This window comes from Ixodes scapularis, unplaced genomic scaffold (genome assembly GCF_016920785.2).
Source record: "Ixodes scapularis isolate PalLabHiFi unplaced genomic scaffold, ASM1692078v2 PGA_scaffold0__279_contigs__length_252992795, whole genome shotgun sequence".
Classification (NCBI taxonomy): Eukaryota; Metazoa; Arthropoda; class Arachnida; order Ixodida; family Ixodidae; genus Ixodes; species Ixodes scapularis.
This window is the reverse complement of record NW_024609835.1, coordinates 181,604,069-181,631,809: the sequence shown is the minus strand read 5'-3', so window position 1 is coordinate 181,631,809 and position 27,741 is coordinate 181,604,069. Positions and strand designations below refer to the sequence as shown.

General features: G+C 43.7%; 1 protein-coding gene and 1 non-coding gene across 2 annotated transcripts; both read right to left on the bottom strand.

Annotated features, from left to right (window-relative positions):
* Positions 1 to 302: 302 nt before the first annotated feature.
* Trnak-cuu lies at positions 303 to 375 on the bottom strand. The gene has a single exon. It is a non-coding gene; the product is annotated as a tRNA-Lys (tRNA).
* A 6,523-nt stretch (positions 376 to 6,898) lies between these two features.
* On the bottom strand, positions 6,899 to 27,157 carry LOC121837805 (alpha-tocopherol transfer protein-like). The gene is made up of 5 exons (XM_042293625.1): positions 27,046 to 27,157; positions 18,974 to 19,213; positions 14,099 to 14,292; positions 11,333 to 11,443; positions 6,899 to 7,111 (listed from the first exon to the last, which is right to left on the bottom strand). The coding sequence occupies exons 1-5, from the start codon at positions 27,155 to 27,157 to the stop codon at positions 6,899 to 6,901; spliced, it is 870 nt and encodes a 289-aa protein (XP_042149559.1).
* Positions 27,158 to 27,741: the final 584 nt, after the last annotated feature.

Genomic DNA, 27,741 nt, shown 5'->3' with positions numbered 1-27,741 from the left:
TTCCCCTTTCCACGAATCTGCCTAATGCGGCAGCGTGGGCCCCCTCCAGGTGAATCTGTCTAATGCGACAGCGCCGACCCTTTTCCGTTCTTTTCTTTTATTAGTTTGGCCGACGGGCACAGCGTGGTGGCACAACAGCCAAATAAACCCGCTTCTTCAGTATCTGTGTGTTTTGGAGTGAATCCTCTCCTCGGAGTCCACGGCAGCCTCCGGACGGACCCGGCCGTAGCAGTCCTCAACATCGAGCTACGGAGTGGGATCGACCTCGTGGTGCAGTAAGGCAAGTCGAATCCCACATTTGGCGCCCAACGTGGGGCTCGAACCCACGACCCTGAGATTAAGAGTCTCATGCTCTACCGACTGAGCTAGCCGGGCAGCGTACTCGCCGGGTCGAGCAACTCGTGTTGCCGATCGGTGCCGTAAATAGTCTGGTATTGCTATTGGCACGGGGTTTGTTTTATTTGGGATCGGTTTCTGTTTTTGCTGATGCGGATAAACTCGTGCTACGTCGCTTGGCCTCTACGAACATTGCAGTTCAGGGTGGCTGTCCTGCGCGGCTGGGAGGTGCATTCGGTGCTCTCCTTTGTTCGCGTTGGCCAGGGCAGCACGCGGCTCCAAGACTTTTCGAAGTTAGGTCGCTGTGCTATACCTGGCCACAGGCATTTGTGTTTTAGCCAAAGGTAAAAGCTAACATGTTTGAAAAATAACAATGTTGGCGAGCTTGCCCGATTGCAGCCCTGCATCGTTTCAATATCACAAGAAAGGAGAGGGTGGTGCATTTGACATTTCATTGCGCCCGCAAATCGAAGCGACTAGGCATCGTTAGCAAAAGCAGCTACAAAGAACTTTGCCTCGTCGAACAGTCACCAACAAATCCATTGTCCGGGGTGACGCGAGTCAGCTTGGTATGTGGACATCCGTGTTCACATTAAGCGGAGTCGTGGAACTATTTTCACAATAACTTCGCGAGCCGAGCCAGTGCGATGCACGTGACTCACGGCAGAAAAGGCACCTTTGTCTCTGCCACTTTTTTTTTATCTCTGGGTCCTTGAGCACCCAGGGATTGGTCGAGTGTCCTCAGTTGGACGGCTCGACCTTGCTCGGAATTTCCGAGGTTTCTTGGGGAAAGAAACGGGAGAGGGGGCAGAGCGCAGGTTGCTTTCCTGTACCAGGCGGGTGTGAGTCATAGCGCGGCCCACGAGGAGGACAACAATGCCGGGCAGCGTCATCATCGCCGGGGCTGCTTGTCCTCCTGCCGGCCCGAAAGACTTTTTCACTTCCGCTGTGATCAAGATGGCGTCACGTGACCTACTGCTGCCTGGTTCCGTCTCCAACCCTGGGAACCCGCAGCTGGGTCTTCGCTGATATTCAAGAACTTCGAGTGTCATTCCCCGACACACTACGCCATCACGGCGACCCTGCTGCTGCCCCAACCTGCGGATTCCCGTCCCGATGCCTGGACCCCGCCTGCAAGCCACCTCCACTGCGGGTGGGCGCTCGTGCCGACGCCAACGACGGGACACGTCGGGAGACGCTCCGGCGTCGTCATTCCTGGACTTCGGGCAAGACATCGTCCTGTCCCTGCGCCATGGTGAGCCACGGACTTCAACGCCGGGAGCGCCTCCGAAGATATTTTTATTTGTCAACCCCAGCATGTGGGGGTCGGTACCGGACGCGGTAGTTTTTTTTTTTGTTTCTTTTCTTTTTGTTTGAGAGTCGGTAGGCAAATTTTGTTTTTAGTCCTACCTTAGCCTTAAGGGGGGAGGAGTGTGGGAAACACGTGTTTCCCGTCTCCCTATCTAGGCCTAGCACAAGCAGGCCGTGGGAGCGTTATGGCGACGTCATCCCGGATACGGGGGTAATGCCGCATTCCTCGAAGAGGGCGTGTCTTCCCTCGCCCTTTTGGGTGAAAGTGCCTCCGGCGCACCCTTCGGAAATGATTGTGGACGCGGCCCATCTGCGGGATAAGCCACACTACCTACCCCGGGCGCGTCCACTTTCCGCTGGCTAGATAAGCGGCCGCGAACGGCGGCCCCTCTCTCGTCCGGGGAATGCTCTGGGCCACGGAGCCTCGTTCTTTTTGGAGCTTTCCCCTTTCCACGAATCTGCCTAATGCGGCAGCGTGGGCCCCCTCCAGGTGAATCTGTCTAATGCGACAGCGCCGACCCTTTTCCGTTCTTTTCTTTTATTAGTTTGGCCGACGGGCACAGCGTGGTGGCACAACAGCCGAATAAACCCGCTTCTTCAGTATCTTTGTGTTTTGGAGTGAATCCTCTCCTCGGAGTCCACGGCAGCCTCCGGACGGACCCGGCCGTAGCAGTCCTCAACATCGAGCTACGGAGTGGGATCGACCTCGTGGTGCAGTAAGGCAAGTCGAATCCCACAAGCTACAACCCCCTGGTCAGAGAGGGCCTCCTCTACTTCGCTCTCAGACGCGTCCAGAAGGTCGTCCTCTGAGATGACTCCTTGGATGGTATTCAATGTCTTGTGGGGTGTCCGACTGTAACCTTGTAGTCCGAAACACAGTTGAGTGCAAGGAGCGCAGAACTCTGGTGGCTGGTATCAATTTCTACAAGCGAATCGCCAGATGCCAGCTTCTTAGCCTTAAAGTTCTTTCCAATCACATCCTCGAGGACCTTCTCAACAAGAAATGGTGACATTTTCGAGAGTGGTTAGTCACTTTCAGAGTGGAGTACCAAGAACTTCGGGAATCTAGATGGAGTAGAATGTGTTTCGTGCGAGGTAGAAGCTTCGGTGCGACCTCTTTTCGGGGGCCGATCAAAGAAGGAGTTTTTGTGCAACCCATAGAGATGGGGGAGAACATTCAGTGCCCGGGTGCACCGCCCACCACGGAGCCCAACAAGAAGGTAGGTAATGTGCCATAGCAAGAAAGGCTTGGCTGACACAATTACTCTACCTGTGCGCCCGGGCACTATACCCTAGTGTGGTTGCAAGGACAGGTCCTGTATCCACTCAAGGTTGGCCCTTGCCGCCTAAAAAGGTGAAAAAAGGAAGGAAGAGAGTATAGAAGAAAAGAGAAAGAGATGGGAGGAAAAGTGAAAGAAGGAAGAGTAGAGTAGAAGAGGCGACTGAACTGAATCACCCGGTCGCGCCAAGCCAGGACACCCGTCTACGAGAAGCAGGGGCCGAAGCGGTGTATTGCCTCGCCCGGTAAGCCCCGAATGGTCCAAACATACCCCGGGCTCAGATTTACCATGAGGGTCCCCTTTTCCCCGGACACGGGTTAAGCCACGCACAGCCAGACGTGGGTGGGCGAACCCACATGGCTCGGGGTTGCAAGTGACGCCGCTCACCAAGCACCTACTAAAGTAGGTGCCCCCTGTGTGCGGGTATGATGGCCCACGTGGCTGAGGTCCGTGGTGACGCTACTCACCTAGCACGTAGCACCTAAGCTGCAGCCGCCCCCTGCGGGGCTCGGGGTCCGTGGAGACGCCACTCTCGAAACACCTGCTTTCACAGGTGCCCCCTGCGGGGTTAGGACCACGTATGACGCACGCAAGCTGTAAGCAGAATTCTGCAGAGCACGTCCCGTTATTTATTAGCCACACCTCGTAAGCAGTGCTCGTTGCTGGAGCCATCATTTTGTGACTAAATGGTATGAAATAAATCAGTGTTGCACACGCTCCTCGAAAAAAAGAACGAAAGCTCGTTCCTCGTTCCTTCTGATTTTTGGAACGCTTCCCCGTTACAAGTTCCATATGCAAAAAAGAACTCGTTTCCGTTACAATTTAAAAAATGGAACGTATCGTTACATATACGTTACATTTTTATTTTACTGATTACCATACTCAACTAAATCAGCGAGTTTTTTTAAATTATTCCATTAAATGGCAACATACGAATTTAAATGCCGTGACCGTAGGATACAAGGGTCCATAATCTGGACACTTGGCGAAAAAGTCGGCGAGGAATAGCGTGACTGTGATTGACCGGCGCTAAGGTCAAGCGCGGCGGCGGATTTCTCGCCAACTGTTTGGCCAAATGTCCAGATTAAGGCCCCAGGAGTAGAAAACAAGCGGAAGCAGGGTTTTATTTGTTGATATATTCACCTCCAAAAATCCCATCTTTTAACAATATTAATGTTTCTGGTGGGCGATTCAAACGAGCCACATGTACTGTTATCCCACATTGCACGATCGTTTTACAACTTCACATATTTCAATCTAACAAAGTCCCTTGTTCGAATTTTATAACAGTTGCTTCTCGATGTTGCTGTCCGCAAGACGAGCAAGTGAAGAAGAGGGTAGAGTTTTTGGAAGGTCAGTCTTGAAAACTACCGGTACTCCTTCGCGAAGATTGAATTCGTTGTTCAGTTTGATGGTGGGAGAGAAGGGGAGAAGGAATCAACATTAATTTTTTTATATTCTTTAAATGACCAATGCTCGGGTTACAAGGGGCCGTTCGATGTCTGTTAACTTTTTGTTTTGTTGTAACTGTGGGTCTTTCTCTAAATTCAGTGATGGCTTTAGTCGGCCTCAGCTCTCTGGGTGTATGGATATTTGTGGAAGCAAAGAAAGTAGCTGAGCTTGAAACGTCCCTCTTTCTGTGTCTTTTCCTTCAACTAAAAGTTTTGCTTTTTGTACCGCAGTCCCGGGCACTGAAAAAAGAATCATGTCCGCTAGCTCTTCTGCGCCAACTGTTACCAAGCAAGAACCCCATACTATAAACCCTAAGATAAGTAACAAAAATGTTTACGAGGCCCTGCTTTTTGTGATGACCAACGATGTAGAAGGTTTCAGAGCGATAAATTTGCAGGTAAAAGTGACCCCCGATTGGCCGCCACCTTGCACATTTTTGACCACTAGGCACGTGACCGTATAGTTTCACGTCTTGATTTTAACGAAGAACCGCGCACAGATACCTGAATATTGATCTTTAATAACAGTACCGACGAGATAGGTTGTGGTTCGTTCGTTTGATGTCCGAAACATGATCTTACAACAGAAACTTGGGCAGCTTCGCGATGCATCTGCTAGAAGCCGTCAGCCGCGGTGCTATATTTTGGGTTTTTATCGGAGCTAGATACTGATCTCTGGGGCTGGCAGTATTGAAAAATAGTTTATCGTGTTTTTTACAGCGATCGCCATACAAATCTCGGCTCAGGTTTGCGAAAAAGTCGAAGGATTCGGTACTGTCACGTGTCTAGTGGTTAAAATTGTACAACATGGCGCCAGCCAAGTGGGCGGTTACTTTTGCCTTGTGAACAGGATGCCAGTTTATCGCTCTAAGCCCCTCTACCTTGTTGGTAATGATATTGTGCTTATACCGTTTTAGAATTTACACCTTAGAAATAAAATAAAAATTGCCCTACTGGACGATAAAAAAGGAACTCCGTTCCTTTTTCTGTTCCAGTTAAAATGTAACAAGTTTCCGTTCCAGTTCCAGCGATGCAAAATGTAACGGCGCCGTTCCTCCGTTCCTCCTAAGAGGAACGCGTTCCAAGAACGTCGTTTCTTGACACGCCGTTCCGTGCAACACTGGAAATAATAGATTAAGTGCCTCCCTTGCGGGAATGTTTCTACAATGAAAACAGTTTTCTCAGTCTCCGTTCTAGCTAATATGTCTGGTCTACGAAAGTTCTGCAGAACTTAGAAAATGGGGTGTCCATAAAGCTTCAATGAAGCTTGCTCTTGACCCAGGTTTACAGTTTGTGAACCATAATTATATAGCCACAAATAGATGTTTTTGTAGTAGCCCTACTTTGAGCTTTGGCATAGAACTTTGACAAAACTAACCATCTGAACCACGAGGCTATATAAATTTCAATAACAGCTTATTCCTGAACCCCAATCCCTCCCCCAGCCAAAAAAATATCAAACTTAACACAGTATAGCAATAACACAAAACTGTATGATATAGGCTTAGTACGGTTTCTTCAGAGATGTCAAACGGTTTGATAAATTCTTTGGCGGCAAAAACCTCTTACCAGAAGAAAAACAAAACCCAGGCCGCTTCTTTAATTGCTTCAAACAATATTCAACTAAAATGCATAAGAAAAAAATTAAGCTTAAGAGACAAGATAACTGGGCTAGTTGATATGGGTTCATCTTGAGACAGCGCGAATGTCACACGGATGGAGGAAAGTAAACGATACAAGCGCTGACTAACAACTGAAAGTTTATTCTGAATAAACCGTGAAAAAAAAGAAAAGCTTAAAAACACATGACTTTCTAACAACAATGGAATGGCGTCTGCGCATCACAAAATTGGGTGCTATCTGTCATACAATTCCATGGACGATCATCCCCGATCTATAAATTATATCTCACGCTCCAGCAATGCCAAGAAAGCCTGACTCACGCAGGCTGAGCCTCAATTTTTTATTCTGTGAACCTTTACAATTTCGCGTGCCTTTTGGTCCCATGTTGATACAACACGATAACTGTGATGCGCAGGCGCCATTCGGTAATGATTAGAGAGTCACGTGTTGTTTAATGGGTTTTTTTTTTCGCGGTTTATTCCGAATAAACCCTCAGTTGTTAGTCAGTGCTTGCATCGTCGACTTCATTCCTCCGTTCGTGTTTTATTCAAGCTGTTTCAAGATAGAAAAATGAAGACAACAGAAATCACTTCTATCATTTTTTCCCTTATTGTCTTATTACGCTTTTTTTTAAATTAATCTATACACGTTTTTGAGCATTCCTTTCATTGTTTTTAATACTTTCACGACAGGAGGGTTTTGCAGAAACTTGTCACCTATATTGCAGTTATCCTGTCATACCTTTGGCGAAGTTTCTGCGACGTTCTATCAATCCCAATGCATGTATTCCCAGCTACTTTGAATGTGCGTTCTGGTTTTCCTTTATTTTCATTTTAGTTGATTCCTCGGTGTGCGTTATCAAGTATTTACATATTTATTTTAGTATTTGACGTCGCTCTAGAAAGCTGTCACCTCGATTTCATCGCTACAGCTTTCCTTCTTATGATATCCATAGCGATTGTTTTGAACGAAGCACTCTTCCGCCTGGTCTAAACCGCTCCAGTAGGCTTCGATGTCGAGATCGGGGCCCAGTCCTCCATATTCCTTGGGTAGCATGTCGACGGCCATGTCTTCGTAGAGACCATCGAAATTCACTCCGTGGAAATGAATCTGCGGGGAAAAATTTATGAACGCATACTCACTCGATGCAAGCACCTTACTAGAAACTCGCGTTTTCTCATACGTTTGTATTGTACCAAATGTCTGTCTAACGACGGGCTCACCCAATGGCTACCGTCGGCGCGATAAATAAATCTAATCTGTGAAAAAAAATTGACGGCATCTCCACGTGGTGAATGACGTTGATTGGGGCAAAGCTCTGGTGGTGCTTGTCTGCGTAGACGCTGAGCCGCAGCATGCCGAGCCTTTCGTTCGTTTTCATCCATGTCAGAAAGAGAATGTGTGGTATGGAACGTGGTTATATACGGACTTGAGCATTTGACCGCAGCGCCCTGTCGTCTATAAACGTTGAGCCAATGCATGCAAAGTTTAACGCGATTATATACGCATTTGACCACAGTGCCCTCTCCTGTATAGACGTTGAGAGGCTACATGCAACGTTTCATCCATGACATCCCTAGCTTTTGAGTTACTACCACATCTCAGAGCCCCTTACTCGTCCCGCAGTGTGGCCGAGTGGTTAAGGCGATGGCGAAGGCGATGGTTCGAATCCTGTCAACTGCGAAAACATTTTTTTTTCATAATTTTTTTATTTTATTTTTTGCCCTACAGGAGCACGTGAGCACGTGAGCTCACGATCACGAGCACGAGCACCAGCAAGATCGATGCGAGCACGGACGCCGGACGGACAAGGCTAGACCCTAAGGAGCTTCGCCCCTAATAACAGCAAACGCAAAAACAAGAGTCGCGCGTTCCACGTAAGGTTTTGGTAGGGTTTCCACATAAGGTTTTGGTAGGGGCCGGCACCTGGTTGGTTTCGGCCATCTTTTCGACGCGCCATACGATTTATCAGGTGTTTGGTCGTGCATGTGCACTGGCCGATCTGGCGCCCAGTGGTCATCCCCTTTTTGGGCCCGTGCAATAACTTTTGCGAGGACGCCATTCGGCTCTCATTGATGAGCTGCAAGGAAGCAGCCCATCAATGACTTTGGACTTTGCACTTTGGAAAAGTTATTTTGGCAGGATATGAACAGGCGACACCTAGGTGGTGCAAGTACCATCGGATTCATTTGAAATACGAACAGTGACGGAAGTTCGAGCCCACTTCCGGCGCAGCTCCCAGGCTCGGGGGGTGCTTGTTGTGATTCCAGCACATGGTAGGAGGGCGCTGCGAGGTTGCGCGTTTTACTCCGATGTGTTTGAACCTTGCCAAGCACAACCCAAGCTTGGTACCCTATCGAAAATTCCATCAAGCTACGTAATTTGGGACGCTGACTGCCAGTCAGCAGCCTTGGTGGAACGTGATGGACCATCAGACGTCATCTGATGGTCCATCAGATGACGTCTGACTGCCACTGCCAAGAGATTTTCGTCAACAAGGGCAGCATTTATATAAGATTAAAGCTATGCGCACTCATAAATATCGCCAAATGCCTCGATAAAACAAAATGTTCGTGAAAAAAAAAGAAAAAAAAAAGCAGCACCACCGTGCATCGAACCCGCTATGCTACGCCACAGTCACAGACACTCGATTTGACGATTCGTTTTATACGAAATGCTTTGGCTGCAAATGCAGTTAAGCCGTCAGCATGTTATGCAAAGCACCCGTACATCACTCGCCGTACTTCAGTTCTACTCACCTGCCATGTAGAGTACTTTCGCGTCGTAGAACGATCCTTTTGTTCGCGCATCACCGGCCCAGTAGAACTGGTACACCCTGTCGTCTTCAACTACACCGCTAAAGTCCCTTACATCGTCGGAACTCACAACAGGCTGGGTCTTGTCGAGTAGAAATTCTACTAAAACATAAGACATTGTAGAGCCCGGCCAGGATCTACAGGTTGGAGCAAGCGGGCAAACAAAACGTGTCGAGAGCGATCGTTCATGAAAGCTCGGCGAAGCCTCTATGGGCAAAGCGAAGTGCGAAGTGTCGTGCTCGGCGCTTCGGCGGGCTTCTGATCAAGGTTGTCGGTCGGTTGCGTGTCATATCTCTAGCGTCAGCGGTTTTATGGGCTCATGTCCCAAAATCGTTTTCTCGTGCATAGATTACTTTTCGTATTCATAGATTTGACGAAATAGTGGTATCCGAACGAACTTTAGGTCCTTTGACCGTACGTCTGTCTGCACGTCAAAGCTTTCTGACGTACAGTCAGAGACAATCGATGTACAGTCAGAATCACCACCAAGACATCCTGATGGCATTTCGCGGCGGCCGACTGCCACCAGGAAACCATCAGAAAGCCGACAAGTGGAGTCTGACTGGAGTTTGACTGTCGGTCAGAGTAACTTGTTGGCCAATCAGACATGCTTGACGTACAGTCAGGCACAGTCAGCGGTCCACTAGAAAACATTGACTGCCAAGCAGGGTTACGTTGATGGATTTTTCCTTCGGGTATCTGCGCCGGTAGTGGGCTCGAAGTGCCGTCACTGTTCACTTTTCATTTAAACCCAATGGTACATTTGAGTATGAGGGAGTAGTACAGAAGGTGAACGTATTTACCAATCTGTAAGTAACCGGCATATGAAGCAAAACAAAAATTAAAACAAAGCGTACATCAACATGGTATGTCCCACGTAGCAATTAATATAACGTCAAAATTCGCAAACAAGAAATTATATGCTGCTTTTCATAGAGGCCAACACTTCCGTGTTAACTGAAGAGCGAAAATTAACACACGGAATAATACTAGTAAGTATTATTAGGACGCATAAAAAGCTGCATCTAAATATTCATTTAATTTCCTGACTCGCTAGCAAAGATTATGTATGTATAGCGATAATTATCCCCGGAGAAGGGGAACAAGGGGTACAAAGGACAAACACAAATCTCCAAACACAGCTAGGTGACCAGTGCACGACTGAAAAAATCCGCCTCTTCCTGGTATCGAACCAGGGACCACTCGATTTCGAGTGGAGCGCTCTACCAACTGAACAAACCAAGAGTTATGCGTCAGTAGAGCAAAGGGGGTTTAACAGGTGCGACTAGTCTAACACCAACAAGGGTGAACGGCCTGCATTCTGTTTAAGGATATGATGATAATGCCAATGGTGCAAGGATGCAACCGATCTGGACACTAATAAAGATAATATTCCCTGGAGAAGAGGAGCAAGGGGGCAAAGGACAAACGCACATCTCCAAACACAGAGAGGTGACTGGTACGCGACTGAAAACATTCGCCTGGTCACGGTATCAAACCATGGACCTCTTCATTTCCAGTGGAGCTCTCTACCAACTGAGCTAACCAGGAGTTAAACGTCAGTAGAGCAAACAGCCATTAGTCTAACACCAGCAAAGGTGAAGGGCCTGCAAGCCCTTTCATCCGGTGTTTTACAGGTGGCTCCTGTTAAAACCCGCTTACTCTACTCCTCGTTTGCTTAGTTGGTAGAGCGCTTCACTGGAAACGTAGAGGTCCCTGGTTTGATATCAAGGGCCCTAAACTCTTCAAACATAAAGATGGAGCCGAAAGCTCACAGACCGCACCAATGGGACGTCGGCGAAAAAAACGCGAAGTCATCGTCGTGATAGGTCAATCGGTCGACTTCGTCAACTTCGACCCCAACTTTGTATTTGACAAGTTCAGAGGCCCAGGACAAGGCGGATCTTTTTCAGTCGCCACCCAGTGATCTTGCTGTGTTTGGAGATTTGTGCTTTTCCTTTGTCCCCTTCTCCATGGATTATTGTTGTTATTATTGTTCAGCTGTTTTGCGCCTTTGAATTACTGGAAATATTATAATATAATGTATGTATTCATTTTAATCTGCCTCGGAGCGTCAGAAAATCATTACATCGTTGTATGCCTTGTGTTACAAATAGGTAGTATTAAGCAAAGTGCTGTGCAATACAAAACGACAGTACATTAATTTTTACTGTGTTGTGTAAGAAGGTGGGGTCCGGATTTCTCAGGATTTTCTATGCATTGTTCTCCATCATTTTAGAATAGTCTTGCACTATTTTCTGATTAAAATGTTTTGCTAAACAGCAGTAAGCTTTGAAATTGCTTTTTTATGGTGTTTAAAAATATCTGCCTTGGGAAACTCTCATTAGCTTATTCTTTGTTTTATTCCAAACAATTTTACTTCGCAACACGAAAAATACAAGACATATGAGCTAATTACAGCAATATTGGCGCCATTACCTCCACAAACATTTGAGTAAAAACCCAAAAAACTGTGGTCTAGTTTTTATGATTGCACTATGTTTGTACAACTCACCCTCTCAGATATCTTTTTGCTAATGAAAGGTCGAACCATTGCGAAGCCCATATCAAAAGCGTACGACTGCCTCACGATGTGTATCGCTTTAGATCGAGTTGGCACGCAGTCCTGAAAGATAAAAAAAAGTTAATGAATAATTAGTACTTTAACTCTAAACAGACAACAAAGTACACTTGCACAAAAGTGCCTACATAATTTATTTTTACTCCTCCTGTGAACTTTTGTGGAACAGTCAAAGTTACAAACGGAATATACGCGGCGTATCATAATTAAAATTTGAGACTGAAAAAATCCTTATCTGTTTCACTGTATGTTTATTCGTGATCTCCTTTAACCTTAAGTATCAATTATAAAGGTAAGTTTTCTTTGTAATGCTAACATTAGTTTAAACTATTGTAACTTTATGTAACTTTCCCACATCAAAAACTTAAACGGATTAAACCTTTGCGACCCACTTGGCTTAATAACTACCCCCAAAACATTGCTATTTGCCAAAATCGCTTTATGGAATTCGCGGATTTTGCACGGCAGACTGCTTTGGTTATATATCATGTTAAATCTTTTCTCTCTTGCTACCTTTTTTGAAACACTAACCGCGCAGAGCTATACAAATATCCAGATGAAGTAGAAAAGTGACTAGTGTAAATAAATATACAATTGTAGCCATCCATTATGATTTCTGTTGTCCCAACAGAAATCATAATGGGCTGTCACAAGTATGCTCGCTATCTCAAGTAGAAAAAAAAAATGTCTGCACTTTGTATTGGTTTTATTTTTCGAAGCTAAAACTCCCAAATTCTGGGGAAATCGTTTTTGGCAAAAAGAGAAAGAGAACAATTATCAAGTGGTGACAACTTTTTACATGGTATTTCATAGAACATCAGCGCAATCGTTCCTGCTAAAACAACACATAATGCAAGAACAAAAAAGGGTGTCGTCATGGTCTCCGCCACAGGCCGTATTTATAAAATAAAAACAAAAACGAGGTTCTCTGCAATTAGGCTATTTATTATTTTTAAGCCATAACGTTTAGTTAGAAATCTTTAAGGTCTGGTTTCTGTTAGATGTAAAATTGATGTGCATTGCCGAAACGAAAAAAAAAAACAGTTTCCGTTAGCCAGTTATAAGGGACGTGAAGCAAAATCACAAAAAAACGACCCGTTTCTAAGTGTTGGTTTATTGTCGAAGTGCATCTTCGTGCCAGCGGTCATGCTCACCGCGTATAAAATCCAAAATAACGAGCGCAACCATACATTTTTTAGAGTACGAAGGTAATAAACCCTAGAATCAAAGGTTGTTCTTGTCATGTCATTCAAATAGCACATCGTTTCATTTTGTTTGCTCTCGCCACACTTCTTTCCTAGTAAGGAGGCAATACGGTGGTTGATCGCTTTGCCGTGGAGGTGCGTACTGATAAGTAACCTAGACTTAAAAACGCGTCCGAATCGCGTTCTAAACACCGTAAATGGCTGCGAGTTCCTTATGTTTTTTCAGAGCGGACTGATTAGGGGTTCTGATTATTTCCACAAAGTTTCTGAATAAACTCACCACGTTTACTTTTTTGTTAAAAAAGTGATTAATTGAACCAGAAAAAAAATAAACGTATGAAACGTTACTAACTTTTCTAAACAGAACCTTTGACAGACACCAAAACGACTTTCAACCATGTTACAATGAGTGCTTCTCTAATAAACAGCTTGGCAGTCGTTGCATGAAAAACTCTATGTTTGTAGAACAAAGTATAAAACATTGAATCGAAATGTTATTCTTGTTGCTCCACGTAAGAATCTAAATGAGAGTTTTACTGATATGTATCTATAGGCTATGCGGATCCCAGGAACCGCCTTCTGAAACGCTTATTCCCGCAAGTTTAGTGGCGTATATAAATTACACAAATTTTAATTAAATCTTTGTTAATTTGTAAAGTTGCTGTTTAAAGTATTGTATATAATGCAGTACCCTGCACTCGGGAGTTATTAAATTAAATAACGACTCTTCATTAATCAAAAGCAAAAATCGAATTCATACACTCTCAACGTCATGCAGGATGATAATCAAAAGAGTATGAAAAGTACCCTTTGCGCGATTTTGAGCATGCTATGGATCCATTTCTAGTATTCAGAGCTTTCCCGAAATAGAAGAGAAAACGCTACCTTCAGCAGTGAAAAACCGCTCTCGTTTAACCAAAAGCACGTTGACCATTTTTCCACAAAGTGAAAAAATTATCAACGTGCAGGCGAGCTGTCTAAGATGTAAACTCGAAGATATATTATCTTCAAGTTTCCTTCCCAGTCTCAGGGTATCATGATCAAGAAATAGCGTTGACTTAAAGGATGTTTCTAACAACTAAAGCTTTACTTCATCCATTGAAAAGGAAACAAAGCTAAATTTTATAATTGTTCGAAATATCCGGCATTGCGGTTTCTAAAACCAATATTACATCTGGCAGAATAAGAAGACCTGCTTCGAGGATTTAGCATTGAAATATATATATTTTTTAAGTAAACCGGTTATGTGTCTAAAACGTCAGTGGGAGTGGGATCTCGCTGGACATCAACAAACGGCCTTGAAACTTGCTCTCGAGCACGACGCAGATTGAACGACATTTGGTAATAATTAGAAATTGCCAAATAGGCTTTTGACCTCATTACATTTAATTTACCCGCCTCACATATATATCACTTTTTTTGCTCTGACCTAAAGATTATGCCCCATATCAATGTTAGGTGCATATATTAAAAAGACAAGCTAAAGTATCCGAACCAGAAGAAGCTTGATGGAACTTTTCAGGAGGCCAAAATTAATGGCAATGAATTTATCCATAGAAAATCCTCCATAGTCGTGAATGCAGGAAACGCCAGTCGTTTGGGCAGCAGGGTCCGCTGTCAGATGTTCCACGACAAGCGTTATTGCTTGCAATGCTTCAATGTAGGAAATAATCTGGGGATTCCAGGCACCTGCAAGTGAACCGGGAACTAATAGTAGCATACTTTTTTTTTCTTTTACGAAAGAGTTATACACAAAAAACGAACACGAACAGCACATCTTCAGGAAAACCGTTTTCTACGGAACGTATTGGTACTGCATACAATTCTGTTCTCTATAGTTAATTCTTTCGTAAACAAATTGTATGCAATAACAACGCGCTCCCTAAAAACAATTATATTCGTATATCACACGATATACTGCAAACTTGAAGTGGGGAATTGATTGATTAACCTTACGATTAATCGATTATCGCTTTATCGCGATCGATTTCTTAAAGTATAAAATATATTAACGCACAATCCTAAAATGTTGTCTATCCGTCCGTCTTCCCACTGTACTGTAGCTGCTGTAGAGTTGCTAGTTTAAAATCAGGCGGTACTTTTCGAAATAATGATATTGTAAGAAACAGGCAAAATAAATTGTAAAGTATTGGCTCTTTTTTAGATAATATATCTCGAGGTACACAGAAACGAATAACTGATTTTTTATTTGATGAAGGGATAGCTGTGAATCTGATTTAAAATGTCAGTCAACGCCCAGCTCTAATATAATTAAGTGATTTTTCACGAGTATCTATTTTCGTAATATGCTCGTTTATATTTTAACTTGAAGGATAAGGCAAAACATTCTCACATAAATTTATCGCTCCAAAATTATAACTCCAAATCGAAAAACTTTGGGCCCGGAAAATAATCTAGAAAATAACACTTCTCAAAACTCGCAAGATATTCAATCTCCGAAAATAGAATTGTTTACAACAACCGGTGCATTTCTTCTAAAATCGGTTTCTGGAAAGCTGAATCTCATCCCTTAAACATAGCAGATCGCCGTTTCGGCCGTAGGATGCAGATTTCAAATACACGTTCATGTTGAAAAATCAAGTTTTCCTGATATCCTTATTAAGTGATCAGGTGTGTCATAAAGTAAAATATATATCTTATTGAAACTTAGGTTTGGCCAGAATTTTTTACTTTACAGGCAAGTATCTTCCTCGAGCTATATTGTGCAGTATTTTAATCTTTACTTTTTTACTTGAAGAGGAGACCGTATATGGGTCCTGTTGCTGTTGAGTACTGATATATCCGGCGTAAGTTTAATGGGCGGATTACTCTCACAAGCAGCAGGTATTTAACTAATACATCCTAATGAACTATAGTCAGTTACAGGTTAAAAAGGTAGCGGCAAATGCCCCTCAAAGGGAATCAGATATCCCTCCGCCACCTCCGTATCCAATAGCGTCCCACCGTTTCCGTGACGTCGCGGCAAACGCGCGAGGAAGGGCTTGCCTTTCTGTACATATTTGCTTTATCCTTCGACTTTTACTTAGCATTGTGGAAGGCACGAGAGGGAGATTAGAGTTCTCCCCCACCGACGGAAACAAATACGACTTTCGGGGATTAGCTTCCCCCCCGATGGATACAAAGGCTGCTTTCAGGGGCTCGGTTCCCTCTCTGATGAATACAAAGGTCGCTTTCTTAAAAAGTGGGATCGGAGACAAGTTGGAATCCATTGAAGCGGAACAAGGAATGTTTCCAGTGAACTCTTCTTTCGACTGTGGAGAGATTTGAAACGGGCGCATCACGCTTGTGGGTGGAGCTTCTCCTACCTTCTTGACTTGTAACCGACTATAGTCACATCGTAACACAGGCTTGATGATAGTCATCTTTTCAGCTCGTTTTGAAACGTCGTTGTTATGATGCACGTGCAGAACACAAAAACCTGTGTGTCTTTAGATTCTGCCAAAGATGTGATATGCCATAAACTTCCCCCTAAAATTGCCCAAATTTTACGTCTACAAAAATCTTGTAAATATAAGCCGATGTGGTAAGTTTTTGGTAAGCACCTACTCCAGACGCCGATGTGGTAAGTTTTTGCTAATGCGCTTTCCTCTTTGCTCCGATTTGGCGGATGCTGCGGTGACTCGCTGTGCACTGGTCTCGCAAGCCGCTTGCTTCCACTCGGCTTTGTAAGCAGTTGCACGTTGTCTATACTGGTTTGACAAACACCTCGTTGGCTCTTGGCAACCTTAGCGCGCCCTTGAGATGTTCGTCGAAATGGGTGTCTTGGTGTGCCGATCAGCATGGCGTCATTTTAAAGCCCCAGCTTGAGATGCATGCCCACCACGAACCATTCTTGCTCGTGTTGGTCTGACCCTCACAATCTCGCGTCGTTGTTTTACACAACGTCAATGTGCCACGTGACGTCAATATCATGTGACATGTGACGTCAGCGTCGCGTGTCGTCACAATTTTACGGTACGTCATTGCCACGTGACCTTTGACGTCAGTGTCACGTGACTTTATGGTGTTACGTGACATCATAGTGTCTCGGACGCCGCAGTGTCCCATGGCGTGACGTTCCACTTTCGCTTCTAATTTAGAGGGAAAATATCTCCCCTAAGTTCTGGTTGGAAGTGGTGCTTGTTAAAACAAACCGGGGCCCCAATCCACGCCGTGAAGGTAGTTGGCAAGCGAACCTGTAGTATCACCTGCAACCATTGCCCACTGGACTATACCAAATGATTGACAAAAGAAAGGCAAATGCCCTCTACCAAAGCTTTTTACGTACAAAGAATTCCCCTATATTAGTGCATTCGAGGTAAAGGAATAATTTTCTCGGAACCTTATTACTCGTGGTGGCGGACGATAAAAAATCGCGATGCTTACTAGTTAGTTCGCTAATTAACTGAAATGATTAATTAAGTTCTTAATTGGTGAAAATATACATATGGTTTTAATGGAAAACTCGCTGAGCGTCATCAAAAACCCTAAATTAGTCATTTTCACAAAAGACTTTGAGCGCATGAGAAGCGTAATAGTGCACTAGAGTTACTACTTGCGGAGCAGGTACAAGGCTGACCGTTCCGGTAAGGCGCCCGCGCGATCCTTCCGTCTCATATGAGAGCCCCAGCCTTGTACCTGCTCCACGAGTGGTAACTTTAGCGCAATACTTATACGCTTTTTTACGCGCTTAAAGACTTTCGGAAAATTACTGATTTAGTGGCATTTGATGAAGCTCAGCAAGTTTCTAATTGGAACCATATGCCTATCATAGCTAATTAGAGATTTGATTAATAATTTTAGTTATTCAGAGAACTAATTGCTAAGTATCGCGAATTTTCTGAAGTCCGCCACCACGAATATTGCGGTCCCAAGAAAATTACCCATTTACCTCGAATACATTAATTTTAGGAATTTTTGTCAATCTTACCTGAAACACCCTGTATGAAAACCTAATGACGTCACTCTCCACGTCGCAAGCTGCCGTCGCCGCGGCAGCTTGCGCAACAATAATCTTTACAGAGAAACGTATATGCGGTGAGCGCTACGTGCTTCGGATGGTAATCAGAAGCGCCTTATCATCAATTATGTGGGTCAGATGCTTGTTTCGTGGTCGTACTTTATTAAAACAAATGCTGTGCTGTATGTTGCATGCCTGATATTCACTTTTCGTTTCAATTGCTAAAGCTTTTTTTTCTCTCTCTCTCTCTCTCTCTAGGACGCTTGTACGAAAAAATCCAACCTACGAGTTATATACAGCTTCTCTGTAAAACCACATGAAGTGTCATTTCACCTTCATTGCAGTTGCCGGAGTCGTTTAGCCGAACGATTGTTTTTGCGCCAATTTTTTCCTCTGTGTCCAGTGGCCTTTTTCTAGGAGGTGTTACGAAGACTGAGCCCCAGTGCGTTTCTCCTAAGAAACTGCTTACGGCTCCACATATGCGTAGCTGGTTCGTGCTGACGTCACCTGGCATGGTGAAACGCGCTGGTGACGAGGGAACTGGGGCCAATCGTGGCTCCCCTCCCTCGCCACATGTGCCATTCTAATTTCATAGACACGCACCACCCAGTTACTTACGGACGGACGCACACGATCTCACGGCTTTGTGCCCACCATAAATGATTTCGCATTCAAAATGAGCTATCCGTAAGTTTACCATTTTCCTTTCAATTATGTAGCCGCAAAGCTTGAGAAAAGCGGCAAAGGAATAATGTCTAGTTGACTCTTGACAAGTTGAAGGGATTATTGCATTAAACTTCTGTATTTTTCTACCAAGTAAAGAAGTGTCGTTACTCGATTTGTGTCGTTGCTAAAACGAACTTTGTCGAAATACTGGTATCGACACACATAAATTGAAAAATGAGAGACGTCCACTGATACCGTTATTCTAAATTTTTAGTTCACCTGGTGTCAACATGACTGATACTGAATTTGTGTCGAGCCTGTCAAGATGAGGGTTCATTGTCTTGGAGAATATAAACATTCATAGGTTCCTAAATTCAAACGCATGTAGAGCAGAAACGAGGATGTCCTTCTGATTTAGAAGAACACAATCTAATGCTCGGTGCGGTGGCACCAAAATAAAATGTATGTAACGAGAAATTGAGGTCGTTTTATATTCCGCAGAATCATCATAAAAATATAGTCAATAAAGATATTCACCGCTTATATTTGACAACAATGTATGAGGAAAGTAAATTACCATTTGAAGATTTTCAAATAACTAATTTCTCACCCAGCCCTAGGTCTATGCTAGACCTGATTTTAATCCTCGCGAGTACAATAAGCACTTAAAATTGAAGCACACATAAAGTATTCTCGAGTCGCAACGTCACAGATTCTCAAGTTGCAGTCAACTCAAGCACTCACCTAATCTCAACAGTAACACCAGCCGGCCATGAACGTCTCGTCGGGGAAGCACCATCGCCATGCTTCTTGCTTCAAGTTTGGCACTCGACGGTAAAAAGTTTTCAAAAACAAATGGACACTCTTTGCGCATTTTGTAATACTCCTTGATCCTCTTCAATGCTGCATCAACGTTGTACTTTGCCACACGGAGGAAACGAAGCAGAAATTCGTCATCTCTTTTTGAGTACAAATCAGGTTCCTCTGAAAAATAAAAAAAAAGGAAAACAGACATAAACCCAGTTGAGACTGTCAAACAACTTAAAACCAACATATTCCACACGAAAGCTGAATTGTAATTTGAAGATATATCACAACTATTTTATTTTGTTCCGCCAATGAAAGACTTCCCGAATGATAGATAGGTGTTTTCAATTTGCCACCACCATTTCAAAACAAAAATAAAAAAAAGTATTTTTTTTCTGGATTTTGAGATGCACTTTATAATGCTCCGACGTTTAGCCTCGTGAAAACTATACTGTAAAACCCTTCATTTTCGCGGCCCCTATTTTTCGCGAGTTGGTCACAGATGACATAATCGCGACCACTAAATTTCGCGAATTCCGGACGCCTGCATTGAAAATCTTCAGGACCGAAATTTTCGCGCGCCCTTAAATTTCGCGAATTCTTCAGTTCGTGAAATTCGCGAAAATTGAGGGCTCGCGAACATTAAGGGTTTTACAGTAACTACAGTGCACCTTTCAGGTGAGCTTCCTTTCAGCACATCGAGGCACCCTTTTATAGAAGTTGCCGTTTATAACATTAATATATTTATATATATATATATATAGCATACGTGGCATATTTGTGCGCGCTATAATGAGGATGCTCTTGTTAAAGGGCAACTCCGCTCAGTTCAGAAAAATATAGGCTTACATGTTATTCTATTTCACAAAGCACTACTAAACAACTCAACGCCTTCGGATTCGCGAAATGTGGATTATTTGTGTAATCCTAATTTAAACATCAGCTGATACCGAAACCGAAACTTCGGTTGCTTCAGGCAACATTGGTCTCGTGTTGTCAGTCATGGCCACGTCACGTCGAACCACGTGGTCTTGAGACGTTCGGGGGGGGGGGGGGGGGGGGGGGGAGGGGGCGAGGGACAGGACACGCGACGCGGACAGGTCGCTCGCATGGCGTGGACGGTGATGGCCCGCGGGAGAGAGGGAAGGGGAAAAGACAAAAGAGGAGAAGGGGAGCGGAGAAACAGACCGATAAGCGCGCAGGGCAGCGCAAACTAGCGCATCCGCGTTACGGTGATCACGTGGACGCCATTCAGCCAACGCCGCGAGGAGAAACTCATGACGTCATCGTTCAATTTCGCTCTGAAAAGTAAAAACAAACAAAACTTAAGAATGACATAGTCATGCCTCTGACGTAGTGGCTCAACGTTGGCCGCTCCAACTCCGTCGCATTGACTGCGCTGACGATTGCGCCTCACGTCGTACGCTAGAGTTGGCAGATTTCGGCGACTTGGCTCACTTGAAGGTTTGCTGGCCAGTTTATTCAATATATAGACAGAATTAGATCGTAATATTTGACATGGGGTCTTCCTAAATGATACTGAAGAGGGCTACATAGTTTCCTAAATATCAAAAATGAAGCGGAGTTGCCCTTTAAACGGAGTGAACAAATAAACTAACCTAATCTAACCCAACCTAAATTAGGTAAGGTTAGGTTAGGTTTCATTATGTTGTTTATTTGTTCACTCCTATCAGGATCCGAGTACGTAATCAACATTTTACGTAACTCTTTCTTTCCGTTTCTAAAAACGCTATGCGGTGCTGTATGATTGTAAAATAAACGATCCTACACAAAATATTTCGCTCGGGTCTTCATAAAACCTGACGAATCACTCCAAGCCGCGTTCGAAATATTTATTTTTAGTTGCTGGTATTTAATTTAAAGTCCACACGGCGTCGGTTTGTTGCATCTTAATCTTTACTTACAGCATCATTCTAAGTCGGTGTAGTCGGTGACAAGTTAAGAGTAAAGCCAAAGCTCCTCCCACCTCTTTTTACTTTAGCAGGGCGAACGCTGGTGAAGAGGTGACCTCATCTTAGTCATCTCCAATGTTTGCTCTGCCAAAAAGAAAAGGTGTGGGATAAGCTTCCACTTTTCTCTTAAAGGGGCCCTCCGGAGCTTTCTGCGATCGTCTGTTTATGTTGTTATATTGCGTTGTAGGTGCAAGTTAATATGTATACAAAGTTTTAGATTACAAAACCGTTTATTAAGCAGATGGCAGAAGAAATATATCGGGACTATTTTCTCTTGGAAGACAATCCCCCATTCCCTGCCCATCGCTAAAACTTGACCAATGAAAATGCTGCATCTCGCGGTGAATGCGAACGTTATTATTGCAACACTTTTTAAGCTTGTTGTAAATTAGAGTTTGAGAAAAAGGTAAACTGATTGTGGTGCGGGAAACATAGTCCGCACTTATCGTTCCAAAACCAGCGAACTATGTTTTCTCCCCTCAAGCTTGTTGCCAGGGGGTGATGCGTCGGCGCGTCGGCTCGTCTGCTTCCCGGGGCGTCTGCAGGCGTGCGTTTGCGGGACACGTGTTCCTTCTTCCCGTGCATCCCGACTCCGAAGCCAGCTTTGCGATCCTTCCACGTCAACGAGTCAAACGTTTCCTTGTCATCTGTGGATTGCGTCTGCGTATTGCAGTAGCAGCGCGACGGTGCGATGCGACGAACGACGACTGCCGAGCACAAAGTCCGGGCTCCTTGACGACGGTCCGCGCGTGTTCGAGAGATTCCTCCGCGGGTCGGCCGGCGGTCGGCCGCGTTCGTGACGCGCAATGACGCCGGAATCCTTCGCTTGCTATTGGCTGACGCGTAAGAGATGCGTCTCCCGTTTTCCGGGGTCATCTCAGAAAGGGGGACTTTGATAGCAATTTTAATAGGGAAATCCGCCAAGCCTGACCGTAATTTTATGATTTTTAGGATCCTTAGGGCCTGTAGATTGAGTTACCGCCATAAACAGACCATCGCAAAACGCTCCGGAGGGCCCGTTTAACTTATCATCAACTGTAGACAAAGTTTCAACCAATTTTCTCCGAATTTATAGAACAAATATTCATATTTCAAGCTGTGTCGTAACATTTTAATGGTCTCGCCTCTTCTAACAGTAATAAAAGAGTATTGAGAGAAAATAATGTCCCGAACACCGGGGACAAACTACTCCCGTTAGAGCGGTCATCTGGATTGAAGGTTTTCCTGCTAGTGCTACACCGAACTTCCCAATGAAAACCTTTCTCTCATAGAACGGTAGTACTGAAGTCTGGAATGCCTTTTTTGCTCTCAATGACATAAGGTGAATAAGCATTTGCAAGTGTTATGAAAGCAAAACATTGTTTGATCAACATCGGCTAAGCATTTTACCAGCCTATTGTTTAGAGCATTACTATTTTATAGAAAAACTCAATCCCCAGATTATACTTTATTGCATTTTAAAATTTTAATTAACGTAAGAAGTGAGTAACCGGTGAGACGGGTTTCTGTGCTATCTATAAAATAGTGTTTAAAAAACAATTAGTTTGAGTAAAACAATGTTTGAAGAAACACAAATCAGCTTATATTGGGCTTCTACATGGGGAAATGAGAGTATCAACAAGGTAACATTGACACGTTGGGTTTAAACGCACGTGATTTTCTACAATGCAAACAAGGTTCACGTTGACAGCTCTTCTTGACAACTGAATTAGAGCCAGGTGAGCTTCCCAAACGTGAGTTCGTCATGCAACGCTCTAGGTTGCCCTTCACGAAATCAATGATGTTGCATAGACGACAGAAGTTTAGTCATATATCCGCGTTACAATATTTAGTTTTATTTCATTATAATAATTTAATAATCGTCTTGGTGTCAACTGTATGTGAGGTGCATTTATATATATCTAGAATAGTAATTATGTTAAGCCCTACTTAGAAAATCCCAGTGCGAGGAAGAATCGGAATAACCATTAAAGTGGTAGTATCTCAAAATAGGGCATAATATATCAGTAAGAAGAAAAATCTCTTGTTTTCTATTTTAGTTTTGAATTAAACCATGTAACATGTTCCAATGGAAACTCCACAGACACTGCTCCCAGTCGTATACTTATGTATACCGCAACACTGCCACATTGGGACGGCGTGCCTGACAAAAGCAAACTGAGCAGTCTTTCAGAGTAATGTATCCATTTATTTATTTATTTATTTATTTATTTAAGTACCCTCAAGGCCCTGGGGCATTACAGAGGGGAGTGGTACAAGACAAAATTGGAACACAAACAATATACAAACACTAAAAGCCAAGCACGAAAAATGTAAAAAAAAAAAGTGCAAACACATTAAGAAATGTATAAAACAAGGCAAACAAACAAAGAGAAATATTAACATAGGTAAGTAGTCAACGCACTTTTAAACAAGTCAAAGGATGGTATGTTTACTAATTGCGCGGGAAGGCGATTCCACTCTGAAAATGTCCTTGGAATAAAAGGGTTATAATAGGCTGAGGCAATGCAATGAGGAATTCCGACTTTAAATTGATGATCTACGCGCGGCGAGATGAAAACAGGATTTAACATTAGTTTGTTTTTTAGCGAAGTATTAGAATGATAAATTTTATAAAAAAGACACAAACGAGATATTTTTCGGCGTAATGAAAGAGCAGGAAGTGATAAATTAGTTTTCATAGTTGGGACACTAGATGTGCGATGATAGTTAGTAAATATAAAACGGGCACCCCGATTCTGTAGGGCTTCAAGATCAGTCACTTGTAGCTAGAATATGGCGTGAACAAGCATTTATTTGCACTGTTTACATGAATCACAAAATAGGAAGAGTGGAAAAAGGGGGGGACGGGGGGAACTGAAGAGCTGCCTCCGTTGCCAACAGACCGACCACGCCAAACTCGATGGGAGAAATCATGCACTTTGCGCATACTTTATCTCGCCTTTCGTTGTTGCTCGTTGCGCCAACCATAATGGCGGTTATAGTTCCCGCCAAATTAAAGCCCCGGAAGCCTCAGTAGGCCTCCTGCCTGAGTTTTACCTTTACTCCGTCCCAGTAAAGCCTTGCAGTACAGCTAAGTCTACAGTGGAGAGAGCGTAAGTCTACAGTGGAGAAAGGGATATGGGAAGGGAAGGCTGTGATTCCCCCTTTCCTACTTTCCCTCCTCTTGAACAGGTCGGGATACACTTTCTCCCCTGTTGCTTTAGCTGTACTGCATGGTTTTAGTGGGACGGAGAATTACTCGATTTGGGTACGCTACTAGTAATTTCAACTTCATTCTTCAATAGCAAGAGTAGACTGGCATCTATAGTTTACTGCAGCATATGCACTGCACGACAGACTCTACCCACAAGAAGCAACGCTCTGTTCAATGCCCCATCCGGCGAGACGCATTGATACTTAAGCTGAGCTTAATTGCAGCACAATATACAGTTTCCCATTTTTCAGTTTGTCCAAACAGATCAATAAAGCGACAGAATAAGAATAAACAAAAGTAAAGATAACTTATGATCGCGTTCATGCACTTCCCCTTAAAATCGTCTTTATGTCGAAAGATGTTTTCCTGGCGAAGCACTCCGACAGATGCATATATTTACCTAGTACTGTCAGTGCTTCCTCAATATGAGGATTCGATATTGTTACACCTCCTCACTTTAATTAACCATGAAACGATTTTTTTATTGTGACCAATTGGGGCTCACAGCAAACACATCAATTTCATAATGCATTGGACCGTATCGATTTTTTCGCACTCCCTGTTTCTTCCAGGAAGTGCATTATAAGATTCTTTCTATTGAAACCGCAAAACACAAGACGGAAAACGAATCGCTTTAGCCAAAAGCCACTTTGGAACAATCCGCGTCACACGGGTAATCTGGTAGGACGGGACCGACCTAGCAAATGGATTCCTCGTGGATGAAAGTAGAATCTCGGTTACCCGCTACCTTCGCGAAAACGCGCACGCACAACGACAGCGGCAACCCCATCAACGACTGCACCGCACGCGCGTACGCTAAAAAACTGCACCATAAGAAACGGTCCTAATGCACATGGGAGCCACGCCAGGCGCTACGCTGCATGGGGCTGATCTAGGGGTTGACTATAGAGTCTTTGCGCTCAAATCAGTCGAGTTTATTTCAATTCATTTTCTATATCTGAAACCATATCCCATCCTTCTGTCGAGAAAGCAAAGAATCGAATCTACGCTCAGAAAGGTTTTACTTGTACAACTGCTTTCGTGTGCGTCCCGATGAGAAAATTGTTGGTTTTCCTGCTCTATACAACTCTATGCAACCCTATACATATACGAACCTATCGATTTTTAGGTAAGTTTTACTTTATCTTACAGGACGACAGTTTTCTGAAATTTATATCTAATAGAGCTGACACTAAAATTAAGTCTTGCACTCGGAAAGTTCTGGTTGAATTCTGGCAAAAATATGAAAGTTAGCAGATATTGTGTTTTCTAATCTACGTGTCTTTGCTAGGGCTGTCCACAGCGTGTGATATGCGAGATAGTTCAGCTTGGACTTGATAGATACTCCTACACGGAATGACTGATCTATACGTATTAGCTAGGGCTGCCACCAATGTGTGAGATGCGAAGTATTTATAATATTGGACGTAAAAGATGCGCCCATAAGGAACGTCTCATCTAGATGTCTTCCCTAGGTCTCTCCCACACACGCAAGATGCAAAGTATTTAAAAGCTCGGACGTAATGGATACACCCATACGGAATGTCGCATGATAAGCTAGACTCAAACAGCGACCGGAAGGTGTGGCCACGTCAAATAGAGCAATGATAGGCCGTGTCATACATTTTTTATCGGCTATATGCGAACGCCGTAGCTAATTTGTTTCCCGGGATAAAATAATTTGGAGGCTCCAGAAGTGGAGATTGCCAAGGTTTCGCTATGGTTTTTTGCTCCGAGGGCAATTTCACACCGAAGCATGCTTTGTAATAATAGTTTTTTCTACTTATTTTACGAAAAGCGTACGAAATTTACACGAAATAATGAATATGACAAGAGACACTTTCTATGCAAAGAATATTTGAATCACTTCAAATAAACACATTTTAGATACACATTCAAAAGTTGTTTACCAACGAACTACATCCTATAACAAGATATAAAACTAGCAGGCTGCTCAATTATTTTATTCATAATCAAACTGGAGTATTTAATTCTACTACCTACTCAAAGGATCAAGATCATAACTGTCATGTAAAAAAAAAGGACGAGATTTATTCACTCCAAAGTCATCTGCTTAGTGGACACAATTAAATGTAGAAAATTGAAAAGTGGTGCTCTTCTAAACAAACAACTCAAGTTTCTTAATGCATTCTCAGAAGTCAAGATAAGTCTTAATATCTGCAGTTAATTTAAAGTAGCTTCTCTGCATTCGAAAGAAAGTGGCCCATTACCTATGAAGTAAACATTATTTTATAATGCTCTCATTAATCAGAAGCGCTTAGAACGAACGTCAAGATTTTGCAGGCCTGCACTATATTTCAACCCCTCGAAATTTTAAACAATTTAGTCTATTTTTGGCCCAATATTTCAGTTTAAACTACGCAAACCCTTTAAACTTTGATTATCATGACATTTGATAAGCTCTGTACTACCCGAAACCTCCTCCACTGTGTAGGGTCAATAAAAATGCATAAAATATACAGCCTTATTAAGAGGGTGAAGGACCAGTTGGGTCATCCACTGGTAAAAGGCGAATGACAAACATACTCTGCCCATCTTTTGTATGAGCATTTCCGCGACATAAAATTACTTTGTTATTCGGCAGACGGCCTCCAGTTTCCAAATCATATTTCTGAGGAAATACGCGCTCGCCTATTCGTGGGTAAACAACTACTATTATTAGCACATGTTCCAGTCTTAAGAGGAAGATAGGCAAGTAAGGGGTAAAACTGCGGCCTCAAACCGTCAATATTGAGATTTTTCATATTCGCGCAGTGTCTTTTAATGTGGTCATTATGAAAAGACGAACTGCAGGCCGTAGAAAGACCTTCGGGGCTTACCATCCAGTAGCTGATTGAACTCCTCCAGCGCCTCAAGTTTCCTCTCGTCCGTCTCTCCAAGTTCGGTTTCGGCAATCAGCTGAAGCTCCGGTGGTAGTCGGTTACCTCTCATAGCTGATGTGCACACTGGAAATTTAAAAATAGTTGGCTCCGCTTGCCGTGTGAGGCACCAAACGAGCTTGTGTGTCAATCCTGGCTGGACCTCTCGCGAAGACTTGATTTTCCAGCGTCGTTCTGTAGATGCACCTTCAGTCGAGAGGCAAAATGCAAGAGGGATCTCCACGAGCTAATCGGTTGGCAAACCGGTTACAGGCGTAAACTCGTCCGAATTATTACAAAATTCTTGAGGAAAAAGCTATCGTACCTAGATGATGCCCAGCCGCTAAATGTTTTTGTTTGCCCTCCTTACCCCATAGGATAAACCGAAAAAAAGTGAGAGAACGTTTCTCGTCTCGTTTCTCCGACTTTTTCCGCTTAGGTAAGACAGATAATAACGTCATGGAATCAACCTTGGATCGTTAATACGACGTTCGGATGTTTTCATGGACTGCGTTAAAACTACAGGAAAGGCTTCTCTCGCGCACAAGGAAAGCGGTGTACGAGAGGGGCCAGCGAACGCCGCGTGCGCTGGCGTGACGTTTTTCGTACTTATGACCTCTGAGGTGGCGCCGACGAGCAAAGCTTGTTTCCGGCTCC

Excerpts from the sequence above, each read along its gene's own strand:
- LOC121837805 (XM_042293625.1), bottom strand. The coding sequence starts at position 27,157 with ATGAGAGGTAACCGACTACCACCGGAGCTTCAGCTGATTGCCGAAACC. Across the intron at positions 14,293-18,973 it reads GGTGTTACTGTTGAGATTAG|GTGCCTGGAATCCCCAGATT; the intron begins GTGAGTGCTTGA and ends GTTCACTTGCAG. Across the intron at positions 11,444-14,098 it reads GTTCCATCAAGCTTCTTCTG|GACTGCGTGCCAACTCGATC; the intron begins GTTCGGATACTT and ends TTTATCTTTCAG.